Source organism: Strix uralensis, chromosome Z (assembly GCF_047716275.1).
Source record: "Strix uralensis isolate ZFMK-TIS-50842 chromosome Z, bStrUra1, whole genome shotgun sequence".
NCBI classification, from domain to species: domain Eukaryota; kingdom Metazoa; phylum Chordata; class Aves; order Strigiformes; family Strigidae; genus Strix; species Strix uralensis.
The window spans coordinates 34,577,359-34,597,312 of NC_134012.1; the positions used below are offsets into that span (position 1 = coordinate 34,577,359).

The 19,954-nt window shown below is 38.8% G+C and overlaps 1 protein-coding gene across 5 annotated transcripts in view; it reads right to left on the bottom strand.

Moving 5' to 3' along the window:
• The window catches only part of NFIB (nuclear factor I B), a 279,688-nt gene that overhangs the window by 29,520 nt on the left and 230,214 nt on the right, over positions 1–19,954 (bottom strand). For all 5 annotated transcript variants that reach the window (XM_074855645.1, XM_074855642.1, XM_074855641.1 and 2 more), the window contains exons 7-8: positions 14,964–15,095; positions 12,335–12,519 (exon numbers count right to left, since the gene is read on the bottom strand). In XM_074855645.1, the coding sequence (XP_074711746.1) occupies positions 12,335–12,519; positions 14,964–15,095 (317 nt within the window). The remainder of the gene's footprint in view (positions 1–12,334; positions 12,520–14,963; positions 15,096–19,954) is intronic.

A 19,954-nucleotide genomic window follows, 5' to 3' on the forward strand; every position in this document is an offset into this window, starting at 1 on the left:
ACAGGAAGTATAAACCCGGGGTAATGGGCTGAAATCAAGAAGGAGGAAATTTAAAATTAATAGCAGGAGAAACTTCCTGGCAGTATGATCTACTTGACTTTGCAAATGCCCCCAAGGGAGAGTCTTGATCTTTAGGACATCTAAAATTAAGCTAGAAGAAACACTAGAAAATACAAGTGCAAATGGAGACCGACCTTGCATTCCTAGGAACATTGGGCAGTTAGCAGACTGTTTCCCTTTCTAAAATCACAAGCCTTACAATGAAAAATAACAGTAAAGATGTACCCTAATGAGAAGTGGCCAACAAACTACCCCTCTAAATGAAGAAAAGTCACCCCCTAAACATAACTGTATGTTTGTGGGGTGTTGGAGCAGGGGTGGAGACAAGAGCCATGGAATCCCACAATCTTGAAAACATAGAAATTGGGTACTATTTACCACTTTTTCATCCATGTTGCTAGTTGCATAAGCTGAGATGTTACTACTAGGATTTTAGTAACAGGAATATGTGTCAGATGTCAAAGTAGCTTCAAAATAAGAAAGCAGCATGGATTCAAAGGAATGACAATATGTTCACAAATAAGACAATTTCCCCAAATAACTGGCATGCCACATTAAGTTTTATTCACTAGGTGAAACTTAACAGTCAGATGGATGTCCCTTATTATGTGTACTTGCAACAAAAATAAGATGTGGCAGAATATATACAAGACAATTTCTAGAGAATAATGTGGCCTAAAAGTTTACTGAGCATCTGCTTACATGCTTACATGACCAATGGGGAATTCACTCAGTAATTACAGAGGTCTTTCCTGAAGAATACATATAATATCTTTATATTACAGCAAACAGTCATATATTAAGTATGTGTCAGAGTAAGTCCACTTTTTTTGAGACCTATCGTAGTAGTGGTTTAGGGAATCTTATTTTGTGGACTCTATTTTAAATGCCTGCCAGCCTCTAAAACCAGGTGTCTTGGCAACCAGAAATCTGACTTCACCTGCCTTAAAACAAAATGAAAATTTTGACTAACATAAATTCAGAAAATCTCCAAGAGTTACTTAAAATAAATTCCCCATAAAAAAGACCCAAGATACTCCAAAATAGAGGCAAGTATCCCCACTTGATAACTGTGAGTTGTACAGAGTTCAACTTGAGACATCTCTATGTTGCAATAAAATAGTCTCTGTTGTAGGTAAGGGAGCCATGACACAGTTTGAAGAATTTGTGGGGAAAACTGTCAGTGATATATGTGGGCCTTATGATAGACTTTTCTCTAAAACACAGAAATTCTTGTCAGTAAGACCTGCTTGCTATGTTGAACTGGATTTTCAGTATGTTTTGGGGAGGTAAGTCCCCTCTCCTGCCCTGGCAGCCTGCTGGAGGGACTACCATCTCCCAGTTGTGTCTGGTAGCTCCTTGGTGGAGTCACTGACCTGTGACCACAGGGCTACCTGAGGAGCCTTAGCTCATGTGGTGTGCTAACATATCAGAAAAAATAACTGAGAATCCCTTACCAGAATGAGCAACTTTTATTAAGAACTAAGAAAGAAGATTCCAGGGAGTTTATGGATTAAAACAGCCAATGTCATCAGCTTCTGAAAGCAGCTCTGTCTCCAAAGCCAGACTCAAATGAAAGAAGGACACAGCTGGAGACCAGGATGATTTACATCAATGTATCACCTTCTACCGTTCCCTAGTGATCCCGGTCAACAAGAATGCAATGGCTTACATGGACTCGAGCTTAGCCCTTGTGTATATGGTCCAAATGAGCAAACCCTTTCCTTGCTGAGTTATAAGACAAAGAATATACTTATACCACATTTTCATGTAAACCATGCTTTTCCCTGTGCGATACATAACAGCAGTGCGGTACATCACCCCACTTCACCCAAATTGAGGGTGAAATCTTGTCCTTGCTGAAATCCATGGGGAATTAGCTAGTGATTTTAGTGGATGTGGTTTGTGATCCTCACACCAAGTGCCTACATTTCTATTTATTTTCTTTTTTTTTTTAATATCTACTTAAATGGTAGGCATAGTACCATATCTGTCCTACACGTAAAACTGAGTGCAGACACAATACAATAAAACTGAGGTCTGCAACCTCTAGACAGAAAAATAAAATCTCTTAAGTGAGAAAAGGGAAAGCTCGTTACTTTAGTAGGTTTAATTCTTATGGTTCCAACATTTTAGATTCTGACTGCACATTAGATTTCAAATGTAGTTATAACCTAGTTACCTACCTCTTAACTATTTTATTGCATATTGTCACATTTTCCCAAGTATCTTCTGACTACACGTTATGATTTATTCCTCTTTAATTTTTGTAATTTCTAACATCTATTCTTTTCCTTCTTCAAGTACTTTACCTCTGTTTTCACATTTGTGACATACATTAGTTTTAAAATTTTGTAGTAATGTCAAATACTGCATATTTCAATAACTGTTCAGATGTTATTGCTCAGCAAACAAGATAACACAAGAAGGGATAAGTATACACAAGACACATGTTGGCGTACCATGTCTAAGAACCTAACTTTTTCCCCCATACTGAAAGTTTCCTGTATTTAAATTTTTAACTAACATCACTTGCAGGTAAGAACATACCTACTGGGACTTTTACATATATTTCTTCTTCAACAATTCTATCTGTCTTTCAGATGTGACCTATGGTCCTCCCTTTGACAGACATGTCATGGGAAATGGTACCCATTAAATTTTCTTAAAACTTGTGTTTTTCTTAGGTGTACTACATTTGAAAACAGAGTTTATGAAAAGCAGTCACACACTCTTCCAAATTCTGTTACCTGAATGCCACTCATAAGAAACTTTCCTGAAATGTCCATACTCGTATTTCTTGCATGCAGTGAACAGTGAAGCAGTTAACAAAACTGATATATGTTATCATTATTAGTTTGCAGCTTAAGATCATAAAGTAGTCCTACATAAACAGATCACGTACTTGTCTCAGAGTTATTGCTTAGACCTGTCTTCAGACTGACACTGACATTGCTGCATTGGTTTATACTCACTTCACACTTCTGTGGTTATCTTTGTAAACACAAAACTAAAAATTTGAAATAAAGGTCTAGATTCTGTACCTTGGTTGTTGATAGCAGTACAAGCAAGGTCAAGAACACTGGCTCTCTTGGATGTCTCAAGTCCTCTGTCCTGCTCTAAGTTTTCAGTGTGAAGAGGGAAACCCTCTGGTCAGAAATAGCTCTCTGATGTCATCAACTCATAATCTTATTGAAAACTGGCTGCTAGAAGTAGCTTCTGTGACCTGTTCTCCTTCTAACTTTTGCAGTTATGTCAAAAGATGTTTTAGCATGGAAACTACATATCTATTTGGACAGTATCCACCTGACCTACAAGTGCAAATATTTATAGCACATCATTTAATACAAATTAATTTTATCCTTATTTAAAACAAGTTTTAGGTTCTAGTTCCAATTTTCCCTGAAGAGATTCTTACAGACAAATGCATTACAGGTGAAAAATCAACTGTTACCATCAACTAGGGCATCAATATGCCTGTGTGATGGATTCACAGGAAGATGATGCCTGAGGCATAAACCTCAAGCAAATTGCATGGAGGCAGCTGTGTTAGATAAACAAGCTGTGCATTTGAAAATGGGAGAGGGAAAGAAGCAAACACAATGAAGGTCTGGCAAATTTAGCCCAAATTTATGCAGGTATACATTTTTCTATTGTTAGGTTGGAGGCTAATTTGATTTTCAGATCTGTGTTACATTTACCAGCCTTTCAATTCACACCATCTTGAATTGCCACAGATTAATCCATTCATGTGCATGAAGCCACAGATGAGTTGTATTCACTGTCATAGCTGTAATATAACTGACTCAGATTGTCAGACTGTTAATATCTGATTGTGTGCACTACGTTCACTTTCAGCTGATCCTTAGATCTGAAATTGGAACAGAAACTTGTAATAGTTATGAATATGGACTTTCTTTAAATCAGGATTCACTGTACTTGTTTTCCCTGCTGGTACTTTACTAACATATTTATAATCAGTAATTAATCAACCTCCTCTCAGGCTTTTGTTCACTTATATGCCCAAATATCAGCACATTTACACCTTAGTTACATTTTAGGACAGTGTTTTGTCATATAGCTCACTACTTCCAAATTAAAAAAATCTTTCTGATGCTATAGCTAAATGGCAACACTAACGTCTCCAGATGAGATATCCAAACATAACAGAAATTTGACATACATATTAAACAATTCACATAAATTATGATGTTGCTTAAATAATAAAATTTCTTTTATGTTTAAATTTGCAGTTTCATTTTTTAAAATAATTGTAATTATATTCCCAAATTCCAAATAAAATAATTCCAATTTTCATTGGAATCTTAAATACAAAGCATCTTCAAACAAATAATCAACAAAGGCCAGAAATCATCTTAATCATGTGTATGTCCTAGGTATATCTACATACAATACAATGTTAAGTGTTTCAGAGAGAAGTTTCAGAGCTTAATAAAAATTACGATATTCCAGCTAACCACTATACTTGCAGAACAATATATTTACATCTCAAAACACAGATTTTTCAATAGAAATGTTGTGTTTCCCAAGAACGTTACTTTATTATAGCCAGGTGATCAAGCAATGAGTGTTTAATCAAATTGAATTCAATGTGTTTGAAAATACTCTGTCACCCATTTCTTCTCAACAGTTCTAATGCCTTGTAATGGCAAAGTTCAGATACTATGGTGAAGAATATCACCGCAAAACCCTACAGCAGTGTAGTTTTGAGAACATTGACTGAAATAGTTTTGTTGATGAAGCTGTAGAAGATCCAGTTCTGCAAATTTTGATCCCCTGCTCACATACCAAATACCTTCTTTTAACAGTTGTCTACTAGACACATCTATGAACCTCGAGATCATAGCTGATAGGTTTTGTCTTTGAGACCATGACATTGTGTTTTGTGATATCCACAGAGGGTGATGGATGTTTCAGAAAATCTTAAAGAAACTGGAAGAAGCATTCCATTTTTCTAATTCCCTCCCTCTTTTTTTTTTTTTTTTTTTATTATACAATGCTAGTCCAACCTTTTACCTCAGTAGAGCTTCTGCCTAGAGTACCCTAATGCTACATCACCTGTAAATCTCCAATGGCCATGTTAGTCTCCTGCTGGAGACAGCTCAGTGTTACAGGAGGCAGTTTCATCACATGTGCAGAAGACACGTCCCCAAGTTATTACATGAGTAATATAACACAGTGCCTTTCAGACTCTGCTAAACACAAGGAAATGGTATTATTAGTGCACTGCCAGTGAGACTGTAGGAGGTACTGTAGGGCAGTTTCTCCTCAGGTTGAACCTCTTGGGTTCCATAAATAGGAAGTGGTCAGAGACCTGCTACATCACTTGGATGCACACAAGTCTGTGGGACCAGATGGGTTACACCCAAGGGTGCTGAAAGAGTTGGCAGATGTGCTCGCCAAGCCGCTTTCCATGATTTACCTGAAATCGTGGCTAACTGGGGAGGTCCCATTGGACTGGAGGGTGGCAAATGTGACACCCATCTACAAGAAAGGCAGAAAGGATGATCCAGGAAACTATAGACCTGTCAGTCTGACCTTGGTACAAGGGAAGGTCATGTAGCAGGTCATCTCGAGTGCCATTAGAAGTCATATAATGGACAACCAGGGGATCAGGCCTAGTCAGCATGGGCTTATGAAAGGTCCTGCCTGACAAACCTGATCTCCTTCTATGACAAAATGACCCAACTATTGGACAAGGGAAAAGTTGTGGATATTATCTACCTGGATTTTCAAAAAGCATTTGACGCAGTTCCCCATAGAATTCTCATAGAAAAACTGGCTGCCCATGGCCTGGATGAGCGAACGGTCTGCTGGGTCAAGCACTGGCTGGATGGATGGTCCCAGAGAGTGGTGGTCAATGGAGCTAAATCCAGCTGGTGGCCAGGCACAAGTGATGTTCTTCAGGGCTCCGTGTTGGGACCATTTCTGCTCAACATCTTTATTGATGATCTTGATAAGGACATAGAGTGTATCATCAGTAAGTTCGCAGATGACACCAAGTTAAGCGGGAGTGTCGATCTTCATGAAGATAGGGAGGCTCTACAGAGAGACTTGGATAGATTGGATCGGTGGGCCAACGTTAATGGGATGAGCTTCAACAAGGCCAAGTGCCAGGTCCTGCACTTGGGCCACAACAACACCATGTATCGCTACAGGCTTGGGGAGGTGTGGCTGGAGGAAAAAGATCTGGGGATTCTAATTGACAACCAACTGAACATGAGCCGGCAGTGTGCCCAGGTGGCCAAGAAAGCCAACGGCATCTTGGCTTGTTTTAGAAATAGTGTGACCAGCAGAAGTAGGGACGTGGTAGTCCCTCTGTACTCTGCACTGGTGAGGCCACACCTGGAGTATTGTGTCCAGTTTTGGGCACCTCAATATGAGAGAGATATCGAGGTGCTGGAACAAGTGAAGAGGAGGACAACGAAGCTGGTGAAGGGCCTGGAGAACAAATCCTATGAAGAGCGATTGAAGGAGCTGGGACTGTTTAGTTTGAGGAACAGAAGGCTGAGGGGAGACCTCATCACTCTCTACAGCTACCTGAAAGGACATTGTAGAGAGGTTGGTGCTGGTCTCTTCTCACAGGTGATTTGTGACAGAACAAGAGGGAATGGCTTTAAACTCCAACAGGGGAGGTTCAGACTGCACATTAGGAAAAATTTTTCACAGAAAGAGTGGTCAGACAGTGGAATAGGCTGCCCAGGGAGGTGGTGGAGTCACCATCCCTGGATGTGTTTAAGGGTCATTTGGATATGATGTTGGGGGATATGGTGTAGGGGAGAAGTTTGTAGAGTAGGGCTGATGGTTGGACTTGATGATCCCAAGGGTCTTTTCCAACCTGAATGATTCTATGATTCTGTGAAAGCATTTGTTTAACAAAAAGCAAGTCTATACAGATTTCCTTTCTGCTAATGGACACTCTGGTAGCAACATAAATGTACTTTGTCTTTTTATAGTGCCCCTTACCACTTTTCATAAGGATGAATCTCATTAGTTTCCATACCCTTGCAACCTGAGTAACTTACTGCTACAACACACCTTACACAGACCTCACTGGGAGATGCCACACAGAAGCTTCAGGTGGTGTAACATGCAGCTACCCATTTACTTGAGGAATTAGCTTTAGAAAAAACATGTTGTTGCCAGTTCTTGTCTGACAACATCACTTCTGTACTACTTTCTGAGAGAAATCAGGGTGTTGACTTTGATCTATGAAGCTCTGAGTTTCATCCATTTGAGAAAGCATTTTTCTCTTGCTGTAATGCTGCTGAACTGAGAGCAACTGCAGAGCTTCAGCAACCCATGTTCAGACACAGATATCATAAGACTTTCTAGGTGAAGAGTCCTCCATCTGGAATCACGATTTTACTTGTGAGCTCACAAAATATAAATTATTTGTCAACAAGTTCTACTTCATAGAAAATACCCACCTTTCCTTGTACTTAACAACAGGTTAAGTTCATGTCATACAAGCATGGGAAAGGAAATCTTTTGGTAGATAAATGTTCATAAGATATCTTTGGGTTAAATTGTATTTCATGCACTCTGGAGACATAACCATGCATTTAATAAACTAAAAATGAGAAAACTAAATACAAAGTAATCATTTACAACTGCAATTAAATTTTGAAATGCCTTGTCAGTAGGTACAGTTAAGCTAGTACTCTTTCTCTGCCTCCCAATTACAATTAAAAACAGCACATTGCCACATTTAATCTTGAATAATTTCTTAATAATTACAAGGAAAGACTTTCCCAAGAAGCTGAAAACTACTAAATGTCAACAAATAAGGGTGCTAGCTATACCAAAGAAACCACATGCACATATATTGCTTGTATTGGCTTATTCTGCTAATATTCTCCCAGGAACCAACAGAAAACCTTTTGACCAGCCCAAACAGAGCCTCACAAGATTCCCTCCTCATTGCTAATTAGCAATGACTTGTATTGAAGAACGACAAAGCATCTGCCTGGCATTCCTGAAGAGTGTACCTATCTTTCATTGAACAGAAAATTGAATACCCCAATCAATTATGAGAGGAAAATGAGTGGCCTCACCAGCTTCCAGAAGCAGCTCTTCTCAGGCAGTTCAGATATTTCTGTCTTCAGATAAAGATAAAGCCATTAAAAAGATAAAGTTGCAAACTAGCCCACATTGCAACAAGGTACTTTTTAACAGCCCCAGGAATTTTAGTCAATATGTGGACAGTGGTTCACTTGGACTGTAGTATGTTGCAGTATAAGACATTTATTATAAGAGGAAAAGGGTCCAATACTTAACTCCCCCAAACTGGACGCAGTTTTACCATGCCACTGAAAACTGCATATTTCATCAAAAATATCACAAAATTTGATTTAAATTTACCTGTTTACAGGTACCCTTCATAATCCAAACTCAAAGGGCTTGCAAGATTGTCTACTTCTGTTTACTTGGTTCAGTCAGAAAAATATTTCTCACTGATGCCAGGATGTTCTTCAGCAGGATTCACCTTAACTGTTTGCTTTACCATCGTTTCCTTCATCACACTTGCTGACCCTTCTTCTGTGATTCACACCTTAATCAGGAAATTATTCCATTTAACTCAACAGGGCATTAAGTTTGGAGTTTCAGTCACACAAGTGGTGATGTGCTTGGTGATTTGTTCAGGCTTATTGGAAGTCTGATTTTGATATGGATATATTGATTCATACACTCTTAATTATTAATATATTTCAAGTGTGTACAGATTTGTGTGTGCGTGCACGTGTGTACATATACACAGAGGAGGTAAAATTTTCCAAGATTAAAAGACTGACCCATCTGGAATCATTCAGAAAGGAAATATATGTTCAAACTATATGCTAGCTTTGAAAACCTCAATACACTGTAGATGGATAAACACTGTAGGTGGATTAGACACATACCAGTCGACTAGTTTTTGCTGAAACTTACAGTGAGTAACCGGTATAATTTTAACTGTGGAGAGACCAGCACCCCATCATAATACAGATACATATGCAAGCACACAAACTCATCCACTAACATGTATGCCTATCTAAGAAGCTGAAATAAGTATAATAAAAAGGGCTGAGCAGAATTAATTAGTGGAAAGTACAGCAGTTCTCATAACCTTGGAAACTTTTCAGACTACTAGTTGGAGGCAAGGCCAGCTCTATATCTAATAAAGTCCATTTCTGTTCAGTACATTTGTTTATTTATTCTTCAGATTGAACAGGGGATAAAAAGCAGATATGCATGAAACTGACAGCCATGGCTGTCTTTTGTTTAGGATCATCCATTGTTGAATCACTTTTCACTGCAGCCAAAGGGCCTGTTTGAACTTCCTGACTGTACATCACACATAATTTGGAGTATTTAACATTATGTCAAGAAAATTGCCCACTGCTTCCCACCGTGGAAACCTATGGGAACTCTATATCTTTAAACTAATTTTACTTAAAGTATTCTGTTGAATAGCATGACTGTCTCACTATAATCAGTGCAGCAGTAATGTAATTAATCTCAAAATTGCTGTGGGGAGTACAAGGCATCTCAGTTGCTTGTCGTAACAATCTAAATTAGCGTATTACTGAAAGATGTTGGGGAGGAACAGTTCATTTTAGGTAAATGCTGTCAGGGTATCCATCCTTTCTATTTCTAAAGCTGAAATTAAAACTATCATCATAGTTCTGCTTTTGAAATCCAAATTAGTATGTTTTGAGGTGGGAAAGTGTAATTAAATTTGATGTGGTATTCCTACTGATGCAGTTTTGCATTTTATAATAATTAAATTTGTTTGAATAAAAATTTGTGTTTTATTTAGAAAAGAAAAACTGGTTTGGCTCAAAGCATGCCATTGTATCAGAACAATTCCCTTTTGTCACTGAAACTTCACAGACAGCTGCTTCTTCTTTTCCTAAGAAAAAATTATTCTTGCTGTTTTACTTTATGTACAGCCATTACTTAACTGTTCTATTTAGAGATATTTTGACTGGGCATGCAACTGCTCTAATGTACAGCATATCTCAGAGGTGAACTTTAAAGAATTACATTGAAAAGAGATTCCACTAACAATAATGATTAATGATAATAAATTGCAGAGAATAGTTGACGGCTGGAAACTCATACTTGGTATTGTTTAACCCCGTCCCCTCTTCTCAGGAACTAAATCAAACATCAAATGAAATGAAAAACATTACCCTAATGTAAAGGTTATGAAAGGTGATGAAAGTAGTAAGTTAAGGCAAGTTTGGTCTGTTATTCCCTGTGGTGCCACAACACAAGAATAGAAAGTGTCTTCAGTTTGCTACTACTCAAAAAAACCCCAGCAGAGTAAAATTTTATCTTTTAAGGTCTGAAGATTAATCTTTCAACTGCAGATAAGGGAAGAAAGTAAGGGCAAAGAGTTGAAAGCACTTGTTGGGCAAAGAGTTGAAAGCGCTTCTCCTCCTCAATTAATATACTCCCCAATGTTAAAATCACAAAACACCACATTTGTTAACTGTCTGAAAGAAAGTCAGATACTTCATTTAGATGTTGCATTTTTTCAGCGACGATCCAAAACAGAACACTGAAAAATCCAGAGAGATTATCACCTAATCTGCTCTTTTAATATATAAGAAATCAAAATGTAAGTAAAACAAGCACTGAATAATTAAAGAAATGCCTAACAGTAAGGGCCTGATTTTAATTTGCATAATTTTTCCCTTAATAGTACCTAATTAAGACATTGGTTTAAAAAAAGAAAATCCAACAAAACTCTAAGATTTTCCACACTGAATTAACATTAAGGACTTTTAATGAATGTCTTAATTCAACTTTGTTATTCATGGAAATTTTACACAAATTAAAATCAGGTCCTGCATGCAACATTCCTAGTTGAGTGTCAGCAAAAATGCTATATGCAACTAAAAGACTTTTAATCCATGTGCAGATAGCAATTTGTATTCTAAAGTCGACATGCTCCATTTTCATTTTTTAAGTTGCTTTAATACTGTAACCAACAAAAATCACATAGTTAGGATTTCTCCCTCCAAAGTAAATTTTGATTTTATGGACCCACTTTTTTTTTTTTTTTTTAGAATATGTAGAAAGTCATGCAGCTGGACCAGAGCATTAGCCCATGGGGACAATAGCCACAATGACCTTATGATCAAGAGGAGCTGTATCTGTTATTCAACATAGAAAGTTTGTTTCAGTCTCATGTTCTACTGCTGTTGTGCCTGAAATGCATGCTGAAAGGCCTGTCATTATTGGTGAAAAACAAAACAAAACAAAGTCCAAAACAAAATGCTGTCACAGCAATCCCTTCATCCTTGATAAGATGGTCCTTCCAAAGGAATCTAATTCCTAGGAGCAGGAAAATCTGACCATTGTCTCTTCAGTTTACATTCCCAAGGCTTTTCCAAAAAACATGCTAAAGCACAAACTACAGGACTTCACAGGAGCCTTTCAGACGAGGCATGAAAAATAAATAACAGCCTGAGCAGCAAAGATTACATTACACTGACACTGGAAATATTCCAAGTATTGACAGACCAAGTCTCAACTGCAGTTTATCCTATACTGCAGATCACACGCTAACGCTATGCGCTGATGCTGTCATGGAAAGCAGTTTTGCACACAGTCCTTCGCAGATTACTTCACTAATGAAAACCATGTTAATTTCCCATATCAGACACATGTGTGAATCAGTGTAGCAGCCAGGAACTCATCTGTTACTGCCTGTTCTCTACAAAAGGAAGAAAAAAAATTTTGTGGGTCTGTGCTGTGCTCACTAAAGTAATGTCTTTGCATCTGTGCAAAGAAACGTCAGGTGCCTACAAAACACAGCAAGCATTACCTTGCCAGAGTTTATTTTCATTGTCAGTCTATAAATATACCTATATGTCCATGAGTGTGCATGCAGGTACATGTACATATTGGCGCACTCCTTGCTCCATCCCACAGCAGGAGCTTCGTCTTGGCAGTCCTGCACAGCCACAGAGGTGCCCAGCCTGCAGGAGGGGTGCAGCACTAGGACCTCCCCTCTTATTGCTGCTGGGTCATTCAGTACAAGTATTTTTCTTATGCTTGACAGAGGAACAGGGAGTGGATATGACTAACCTGTGCCCTTCATTCAACCATGCTGAACAGGAAAAGTTGCTGGATCACTTATATGCCAGGTCCCAGTTTGCTCTGAGACCAGAACTAGTGAGATAACAGTCTAGACACCCTAGAAGATACATATTCCTCACAGGATTTCTTTTGGAGGGTTCGCATTGTTTTACAGTACCTGGCTAGTCTGCGGGCTGGACGGGTCATAAGAAGGTACATAATTCTTCAGAGTATCCTGAGGATTCAGGTGAGGAGGATATCTGATTGTTGGATGAGAGAAGTAGCTAGATGGGGCAGGAGGAAGAATAGCTTGTGCTGGAAATGGCAATGGTGAAGGTGGAGGTGGAGTTCTAGTTGAGATGACTGGAGAAGATAAAATAAAATTAAAATTACTTCGCATCTTGTTTCTTCTAAAATTCTTCACCTCTGTGTTATAGCAAGAAAAATAAAAAGTCAGTTATAAATCAGTACACTGCACTCCTGCTTCATGGCATCTTTACAGAAAAATTTACACGTCCTCCCCTTACATCATCCCAGGCAATGGAAAGTGCTGCTGTTTCAAATTCATAAATATTGTATCTTGTTTTGGTTTTGTGGGTTATGCCATCATATTTTTTCCTTATTTTCTTTAAACAGTGATCTTTCCCCAGCATAAAAGACATTTCAGTTATACAGTTTTCCCATCTGGAGCACAATTAAACAAACCAAATATTTTACTCAATAAATAAAACCTACACTTTTATCCACAGGACTCCAACAGAGGAGAGCAAAGTCACCAAGTCCTAAGAAACGGCAATTTCTCACTGCATTGCACTCTACCTGCCTCATGTGGTGATGGGGTAATAACTACTCATCAATAATGCCATGAATATTAGCTGACCTTTGTGAAAATGCTAATGAACATTCAACTTCAGGGCCTGGGAAACCAATCCATCCAATAAAAATATTTCTGACAAACAAAAAAACATCTACCCTATACATATTTTTCTTTGCATTCTCTTTCTTCCCAGCCCCTACAAATACACACTATCTACAGACTATAGGTAACATCTAAACAACCAGCAATGTTTTCACAGTGAAGGGAATGTACAGCATGTCCTGCTGCTGCCCAGTCGTCCGGCTGGAAGTGGAGAAGGTTCTTCTATCACACTGCACAACAGCCTGCTTTCCACCGTTACTACACATCTAGGGGGCATCTACTTGGCAACATATTAAAAAGGAGGTACCTGGTTCAGTGGAAATAAGGAAAAGACAACAGTGTTTTCATTTTCATTAGTGGGAGGGTACAAAACCAGGTCTGTATAAGCAAGGTGTTTTATAAACTGCTTATGGTTCTATACTGTGTCAGCACAAGAACACCAACACTGCTCTTCTGGACCACCTCTCATATCTTTGTTTTTTTTCACCTTAATCTTTAAACAACTTGCTATTTTTGAGCTAGGACCAATTCATAGTTTGCCAAAGAAAAAACAACAGTAGGAATGTTATAAAATTGCTGTATTTGGTAATTAAAACCTTGCAAATCTCAAAACCATTGCTCACTGACATAATAGAACAGGCCACACAGAAATTGTGTTTGCTAGCAAGTTTCCTATGAAGTTCATCTACAAATTAGGTTGTGACTGTCACTCAAATACATATATCTAAAAATTTTACCCTACAGAAAATATAAAGATCTACACATAAGTTTAGGGCTAAAAATAATTGTGGAAGCTTTTGTGACAGGCTCATTTTAATCACAGTCCCACCAGTTCAGTTTAATCCTAAAACAGTTACTGCTCTGACATGTGGGAGCTGTGCAAAAAACCACAAGTGAGCAGAAATCTATCCCTTCCATTTCACCCATCATCTCTAACGTGCTTGAGTATTTGCTGATAGTGGAAACCTTACAGAGACCAGAATGAGTCCAGGCTCACTTTTGTAATACAAAATAAGTGGATGTTAAGGGGAAAATAGTCCTTACACATTAATTGAAAGAGAGGAACTTGAAATCATGGAGAAATCACCAAACAGAAGCTTCTCAAAGCATAACTGCATGTTAAAGAAAAGAAGAGTCCTCAAATCTGTTTTACTCCTCTAGTTGCCCAGCTCTGTTCAAGAAATTAATCCCTTTATATGCAGTTTATAAGAAGACATGATAAGTTGCTGAGGGGAGACTTCCAAGGACCACCTTCATCTGAAGAATCAGGGTCACTCTCACCTCTAACATTAAGCAGACCACGATGCTGGAATTTTCCTGTCATTCCTGATAAACCCCCAAGATAACATGCATTCTGTCATATTTCAAGTCTCTCCTTCAAACTTTAAGTGAAGTTTTACTATGGATTTACTATGGATTCCAGAAAACAGATGTTGAAAAATATTTATCAGGACTCTACTTCTTTTAGATAGAGCATTCAAAAGAAGCACTGGTACTTATTTCATTGTGTCACATAGGGAACGTGGTTGTGACTTCTCTTGTGTATTAAATTCTGCCAGTGCTGGCATAGTCATAGCAAGAGAAATAAAAAAGAATTGGAAGGAGGAAAGACAGGGAGGATTTTTCCTGTCAGTTTCTTCATGCAGCTTACAACTTATTTTATTCACTGGTTAATCCTTTCCAGTGACTTGTAGCATTCAGACTACCTGAACTGAGTTTAATGAGCATTCCTGCAAGGATACCCCAACCTCTTCCATTTCTACTCTCATCGGTATTATAAATGGGATTAGGTCTCTAAGTCTGCAAAGATGCATCACAATCTGACTGTAGGAAAGAAGAACAGATCAAATTAATAGGGAGGTATTTCTTCCTCCTCCATAAACCTCACCACTGTGTGCAACTCCTGGGATTCCTGGGTGGTGATGCTGGGGAAAAGTGCTCAGTCTTGGTGAAGAATCCTGGGGAGAAGTAGGACTAAACAAAGGCTTTTCAGGTTTCTTCATTGTAGGAGAAGCCATATCTGCAATAGAATAACAATGGAACAGTGACATTAGCTTAGAAGCCCGTCCCAAGACACATCATTTTGTCAACTAAAGATATTTATTTCTACTGTTTTTGCATAAATATTGTTAGGTGACCCAACTCCCGTATGATCAATAAACTAATTTTAAACTATTGCTTTCAAATCTGAGAATGAATAATAATCCCCTAACTGGCGCAAAACAGAAACTACATTCCTTTCATACCAGACAAGCCAAACAGTGAAGAAACGCATGTCTTCGGAACCTCCCTAGACACTTATGAACTCCCAAGAACATCACCAAATCATCTGCTCCTTCAACAGCCACGTAATCTTTACTGCATTTTTTAATGGAACACCTACACTCAGGTGTGTAGGGTAACTGCCTTACACATGCCAGTTTATGGTATTTATTATTTTGTTATTTCAAAACCTATCCCTTACCCTTCCCAAAACCATAGTGAAACCTCCCTGAGAGTAAAGGATACTTTAACTTCTCTATCTCATATTGTCCATGTCTCAAGTAGGGCCTTCCTTCCAGTTTCCCTGTCAACAAAAACATCTCTTTAGAGCTCACTGCATGAAGATAGCACACTAGTAGGAGCAAATGTGTGATTTCTGCCATGCAGTGTTACTGATATTTCATAAAGCAAAAATACTGAATTCCTTCTGAAAATCTAAATTATTTAAACAACATTTGTTGGACTTTACACCAAATTATTTCAACATTATAATATTTTTATAGGACAGACATCAATATCATAAGTCGGTTCCATTTCAAATCAATGGGACTGACTCCTGTTTAAAGGAAACATCATTTCTTAAGTACTTTACTGGACTGGGGCCATGTTGCAGATTACTTTCCTACATGAACCATGTTAGCCCTTAAAGTGATTTTGTTACTTTTAATGTTGGCACACTGTATTGTGTTATTCTAGGGGACATACAATCAACTTGGAAGTCAAAGACAGACCTGCAAAATTTGAACCCTTACTGAGATAAAATTGGACCAGGACTTTCTGAACCAGCTGGAGTTTAAGAGTGGGTTTTCACCCTGAAAGCCATACTTAGAGCAGAACCCATAAAACTGAGAGACCACTTCTCCACTCTGCCTCATCCTGCTGTCAAGCCCTGCATAGGCACTGGCACCAGACCCAGAGTAGACTCTGCCAGTGCTCCTCTACCATCCTCCTGCAACTCCCCTGTTCCCATTTGGTCCTGTCTATTAAGTCTGATGATTTGCCAGATAACCTGCAAGGTTCACCTCTTCAAGAAGGCTGCTGAGAAAGGATTTTATTCAAAGAAACATTCAGCAAGAGTGAGGAATTGCTTTACAATAGAGCAATTCAGCACTCATTCAGTTTTAACAGATATGACAAAGGTTACTGTATGCTTTTTATTATACTGATCTGTTGCAATTTTATGTTTTTGTCAAACCACTGAGTGTTGACAGAGGCACCACTAGGTGTTTTATAAAACTTCAGTAAATAAATGGTTGTTGAGGAAGAAAACAGAGGAATATTTTGTTTCTCTGAATCTACCAGCAGTTAGCAAAGACAAAGTTGAAAAATGGTTACAGTTTTGTTGAATACATCATGCTAAGCTAAGAAATAATTCTTAAAATTGCGAGACTGAATTTTTTTAAATTGAGTTTTGCATAGGCAAACCATGATAAGAAAGTACATTAATTCTGGAATGATTTTCAAATATTTCATTATGTTTTATTTTCTGTCTAAATGACAGCCCTAGCTTCTTCATATAAGGCCCTAGTTTCATCAGAACATGAAAATTCTCACACCTCCACAACAGATGTAGGGTTTGTTTTAAGTCCAGGACAAAATTAACCAGCTCTTATTTTTATACTGTGGTTCTGGGCATGCACAATCTCTGTTTCTGCAGAAACGCTGCAATGTTACAGTCTGAGAAAAAAGGTAAGTGTCCCTAATAGCTTGTACACACGGCCTCCCACTACAACACTGTGGTCATCAGTAGTTGTCACAGAACTTATCAGTGTCCAAATATCTTGTTGACTCTGCCACATACAGGCTATAACAAAAGAGAGAATGTACAAACAGTTTGATTTTATTTCACATTAGAAGTACTGCACTTAAGTCTCACTAACGGGAAAACAAACCATGTGCTGGAAGTGGAAAATCTTTTCCTCATGTAAAGCTCATATTCAACAAAAGAACTCATGAAAGAGCTGCCTAGCTCCTGAAGGTCTGCATGCTCTGATTTCTGGAATGCAACAGAGATTTAATTTGGTTGGTGACTGTTGCTTCAATAAACAACCAAAAGTTGTTGTGTTTTTCAAAACCAAAATATTTTAGTTGCCCTAAAGAAGTATACTATATGAAGTGCAATGTAATCAGAATGCCCATTAACCCCCCAGTGGCATCACTAATTTGAAAATAATCTACTGAAAAGGGGATTGGTGACTATGATAACCTTAGCATTTGCTTTAAAAATGTATAATTTATTCCTGCTCCTACTTTACGGAAGTAAGAATTGTAGTTAGCATGTAGAAAACAGACAGCATAAATTACAAAGCAACCGCAATGAACTTCTCATACAGAAGACTGTTTCCCCATCAAGGTGAATGCAACTCGTGGTCAGGAATAGAAAATTCAGCACTGCCATGTAAATGTTCATTACCCACCAAAAAAAGCATAGGCAACTGCAAAGAATAATGGCTGAGGTGCAGGCAGCACCTTCTTTGTTAAAACAATGCACTTCACATTGAGAAGTACTTCAGATAGCCCCTTCCCCTCCCCCCGCCCCCCGGCAGCACCCACGGCTCTCCCCATGTGTGCCTGGCCATCCTAACAGAACATTCATATTCCTGCCACCCCTAGATAACAGATGCAGGTGACAGGGTAGACAGAACAATAACTGTTTGTATAGGTTAGGAAGAAACACTGCAGCCATTTCGTCCTTGACCAAGAGAGGAGGCTTAGAGGTTTAGTAGGAAAACACATAAGTTATATAGAGAAAGAAGAATTTACCAGTTACCAAAAAAAAAAAGTGGAAAAAATAAAAATGAAATGCAGTTTTTCACTATCTTTGATTTTGCTTGTAAGAAGCAGTGCCTTTAAAATAAAGCAGAATGAGTTAAAGTGACTGAGACATCGTATGATTTTACTAGTAACTTCTACATAATAGAAAACACACATTTTTCTCATTTTAAAACATGTCTTATTTTTTCCACATCAGGAGATATAGTCTAGTAGTTACATAGTGCTTAGTTATATACTGATAATTACATAATGAAGGACAGAGGTCACAAAAATAGGCCACTTGCTCTTATGTCTGTGTAAAGTTTCAGCAATGAGATTCCAATCCTTGTTACTTTGAGAATGAATATAAAACAGTTTCAAAAGTGATTTATTTTTAGACTTTTGGAAAAAAATGCTTAGTATAGATGAAAAGCAGAAAGATGCCAAAAACACTTGGACAAAGTTATCAAAAGGTCAACGTTAATCAGACAATGTGGCCTCTCCCATCGAAACTTTTCTTTAAATGTGAAAAAAGGGCCTTTTTTTTTTATAAAAATTCTCCATGTTGTTCCAAATCATTCTCACCTGTATTCTCATGTTACTGTGGAGATACAGTATGCATGCACCCAAACGGGTGGCATGTTATACATTTAGAGGCATCACATCAAAGAAAAACAGGCTTATGCAAATAAAAAGTTAGATCATCTCATCTCCAATAAGGTAGATCTGTCTACATAGGAAGAGAAGAGCTGCTGTGAAGCATAGCGTATGTAGCCTGTTCAGCAGCAGCTTGCACAAATGGTGCTCCAGATGTATAGCTGTTCAAGACAGCCCAAGGCAACAATTTTGATCAATTCTAATGTGATAAAATGCTGCAGGGAAAGTGTGCAGAAACATGTTTACGTCAGCCTTTAATTAAACTGTTGTTCATTTCCAAAGAACCTTAGGAAACACTAATGAGATATAAGTTTTGGCAATGTCCTCATAGAATCACAGAATCATCAAGGTTGGAAAAGACCTTGAAGATCATCTAGTCCAACCATTAACCTAACACTGATCGTTCTCAACTACACCATATCCCTCAGCGCTATGTCAGCCCAACTCTCAAACACCTCCAGGGATGGGGACTCCACCACTGCCCTGGGCAGCCCATTCCAACACCTAACAACCCATTCTGTAAAGAAATACTTCCTAATATCTAGTCTAAACCTTCCCTGGTGCAACTTGAGGCCATTCCCTCTTGTCTTATCGCTTGTTACTTGGTTAAAGAGACTCATCCCCAGCTCTCTGCAACCTCCTTTCAGGTAGTTGTAGAGGGCGATGAGGCCTCCCCTCAGCCTCCTCTTCTCCAGACTAAACAACCCCAGTTCCCTCAGTCGCTCCTCGTACGACATGTGCTCCAGACCCTTCACCAGCTTCGTTGCCCTTCTCTGGACACACTCGAGTAATTCAATGTCCTTTTTGTAGTGAAGGGCCCAAAACTGAACACAGTAATCGAGGTGCAACCTCACCAGTGCCAAGTACAGGGGTAAGATCACTTCCCTGTCCCTGCTGGCCACGCTATTGCTGACACAAGCCAGGATGCCATTGGCCTTCTTGGCCACCTGGGCACACTGCTGGCTCATGTTCAGCCGGCTGTCAATCAACACCCCCAGGTCCCTCTCTGACTGGCAGCTCTCCAGCCACTCCTCCCCAAGCCTGTAGCGCTGCTGGGGGTTGTTGTGGCCCAAGTGCAGCACCCGGCATTTGGCCTTATTGAAACTCACCCAGTTGGCCTTAGCCCATCGCTCCAGATCTCTCTGTCCAGATCTCTCTGCAGAGCCTCCCTACCCTCGAGCAGATCAACACTCCCACCCAACTTGG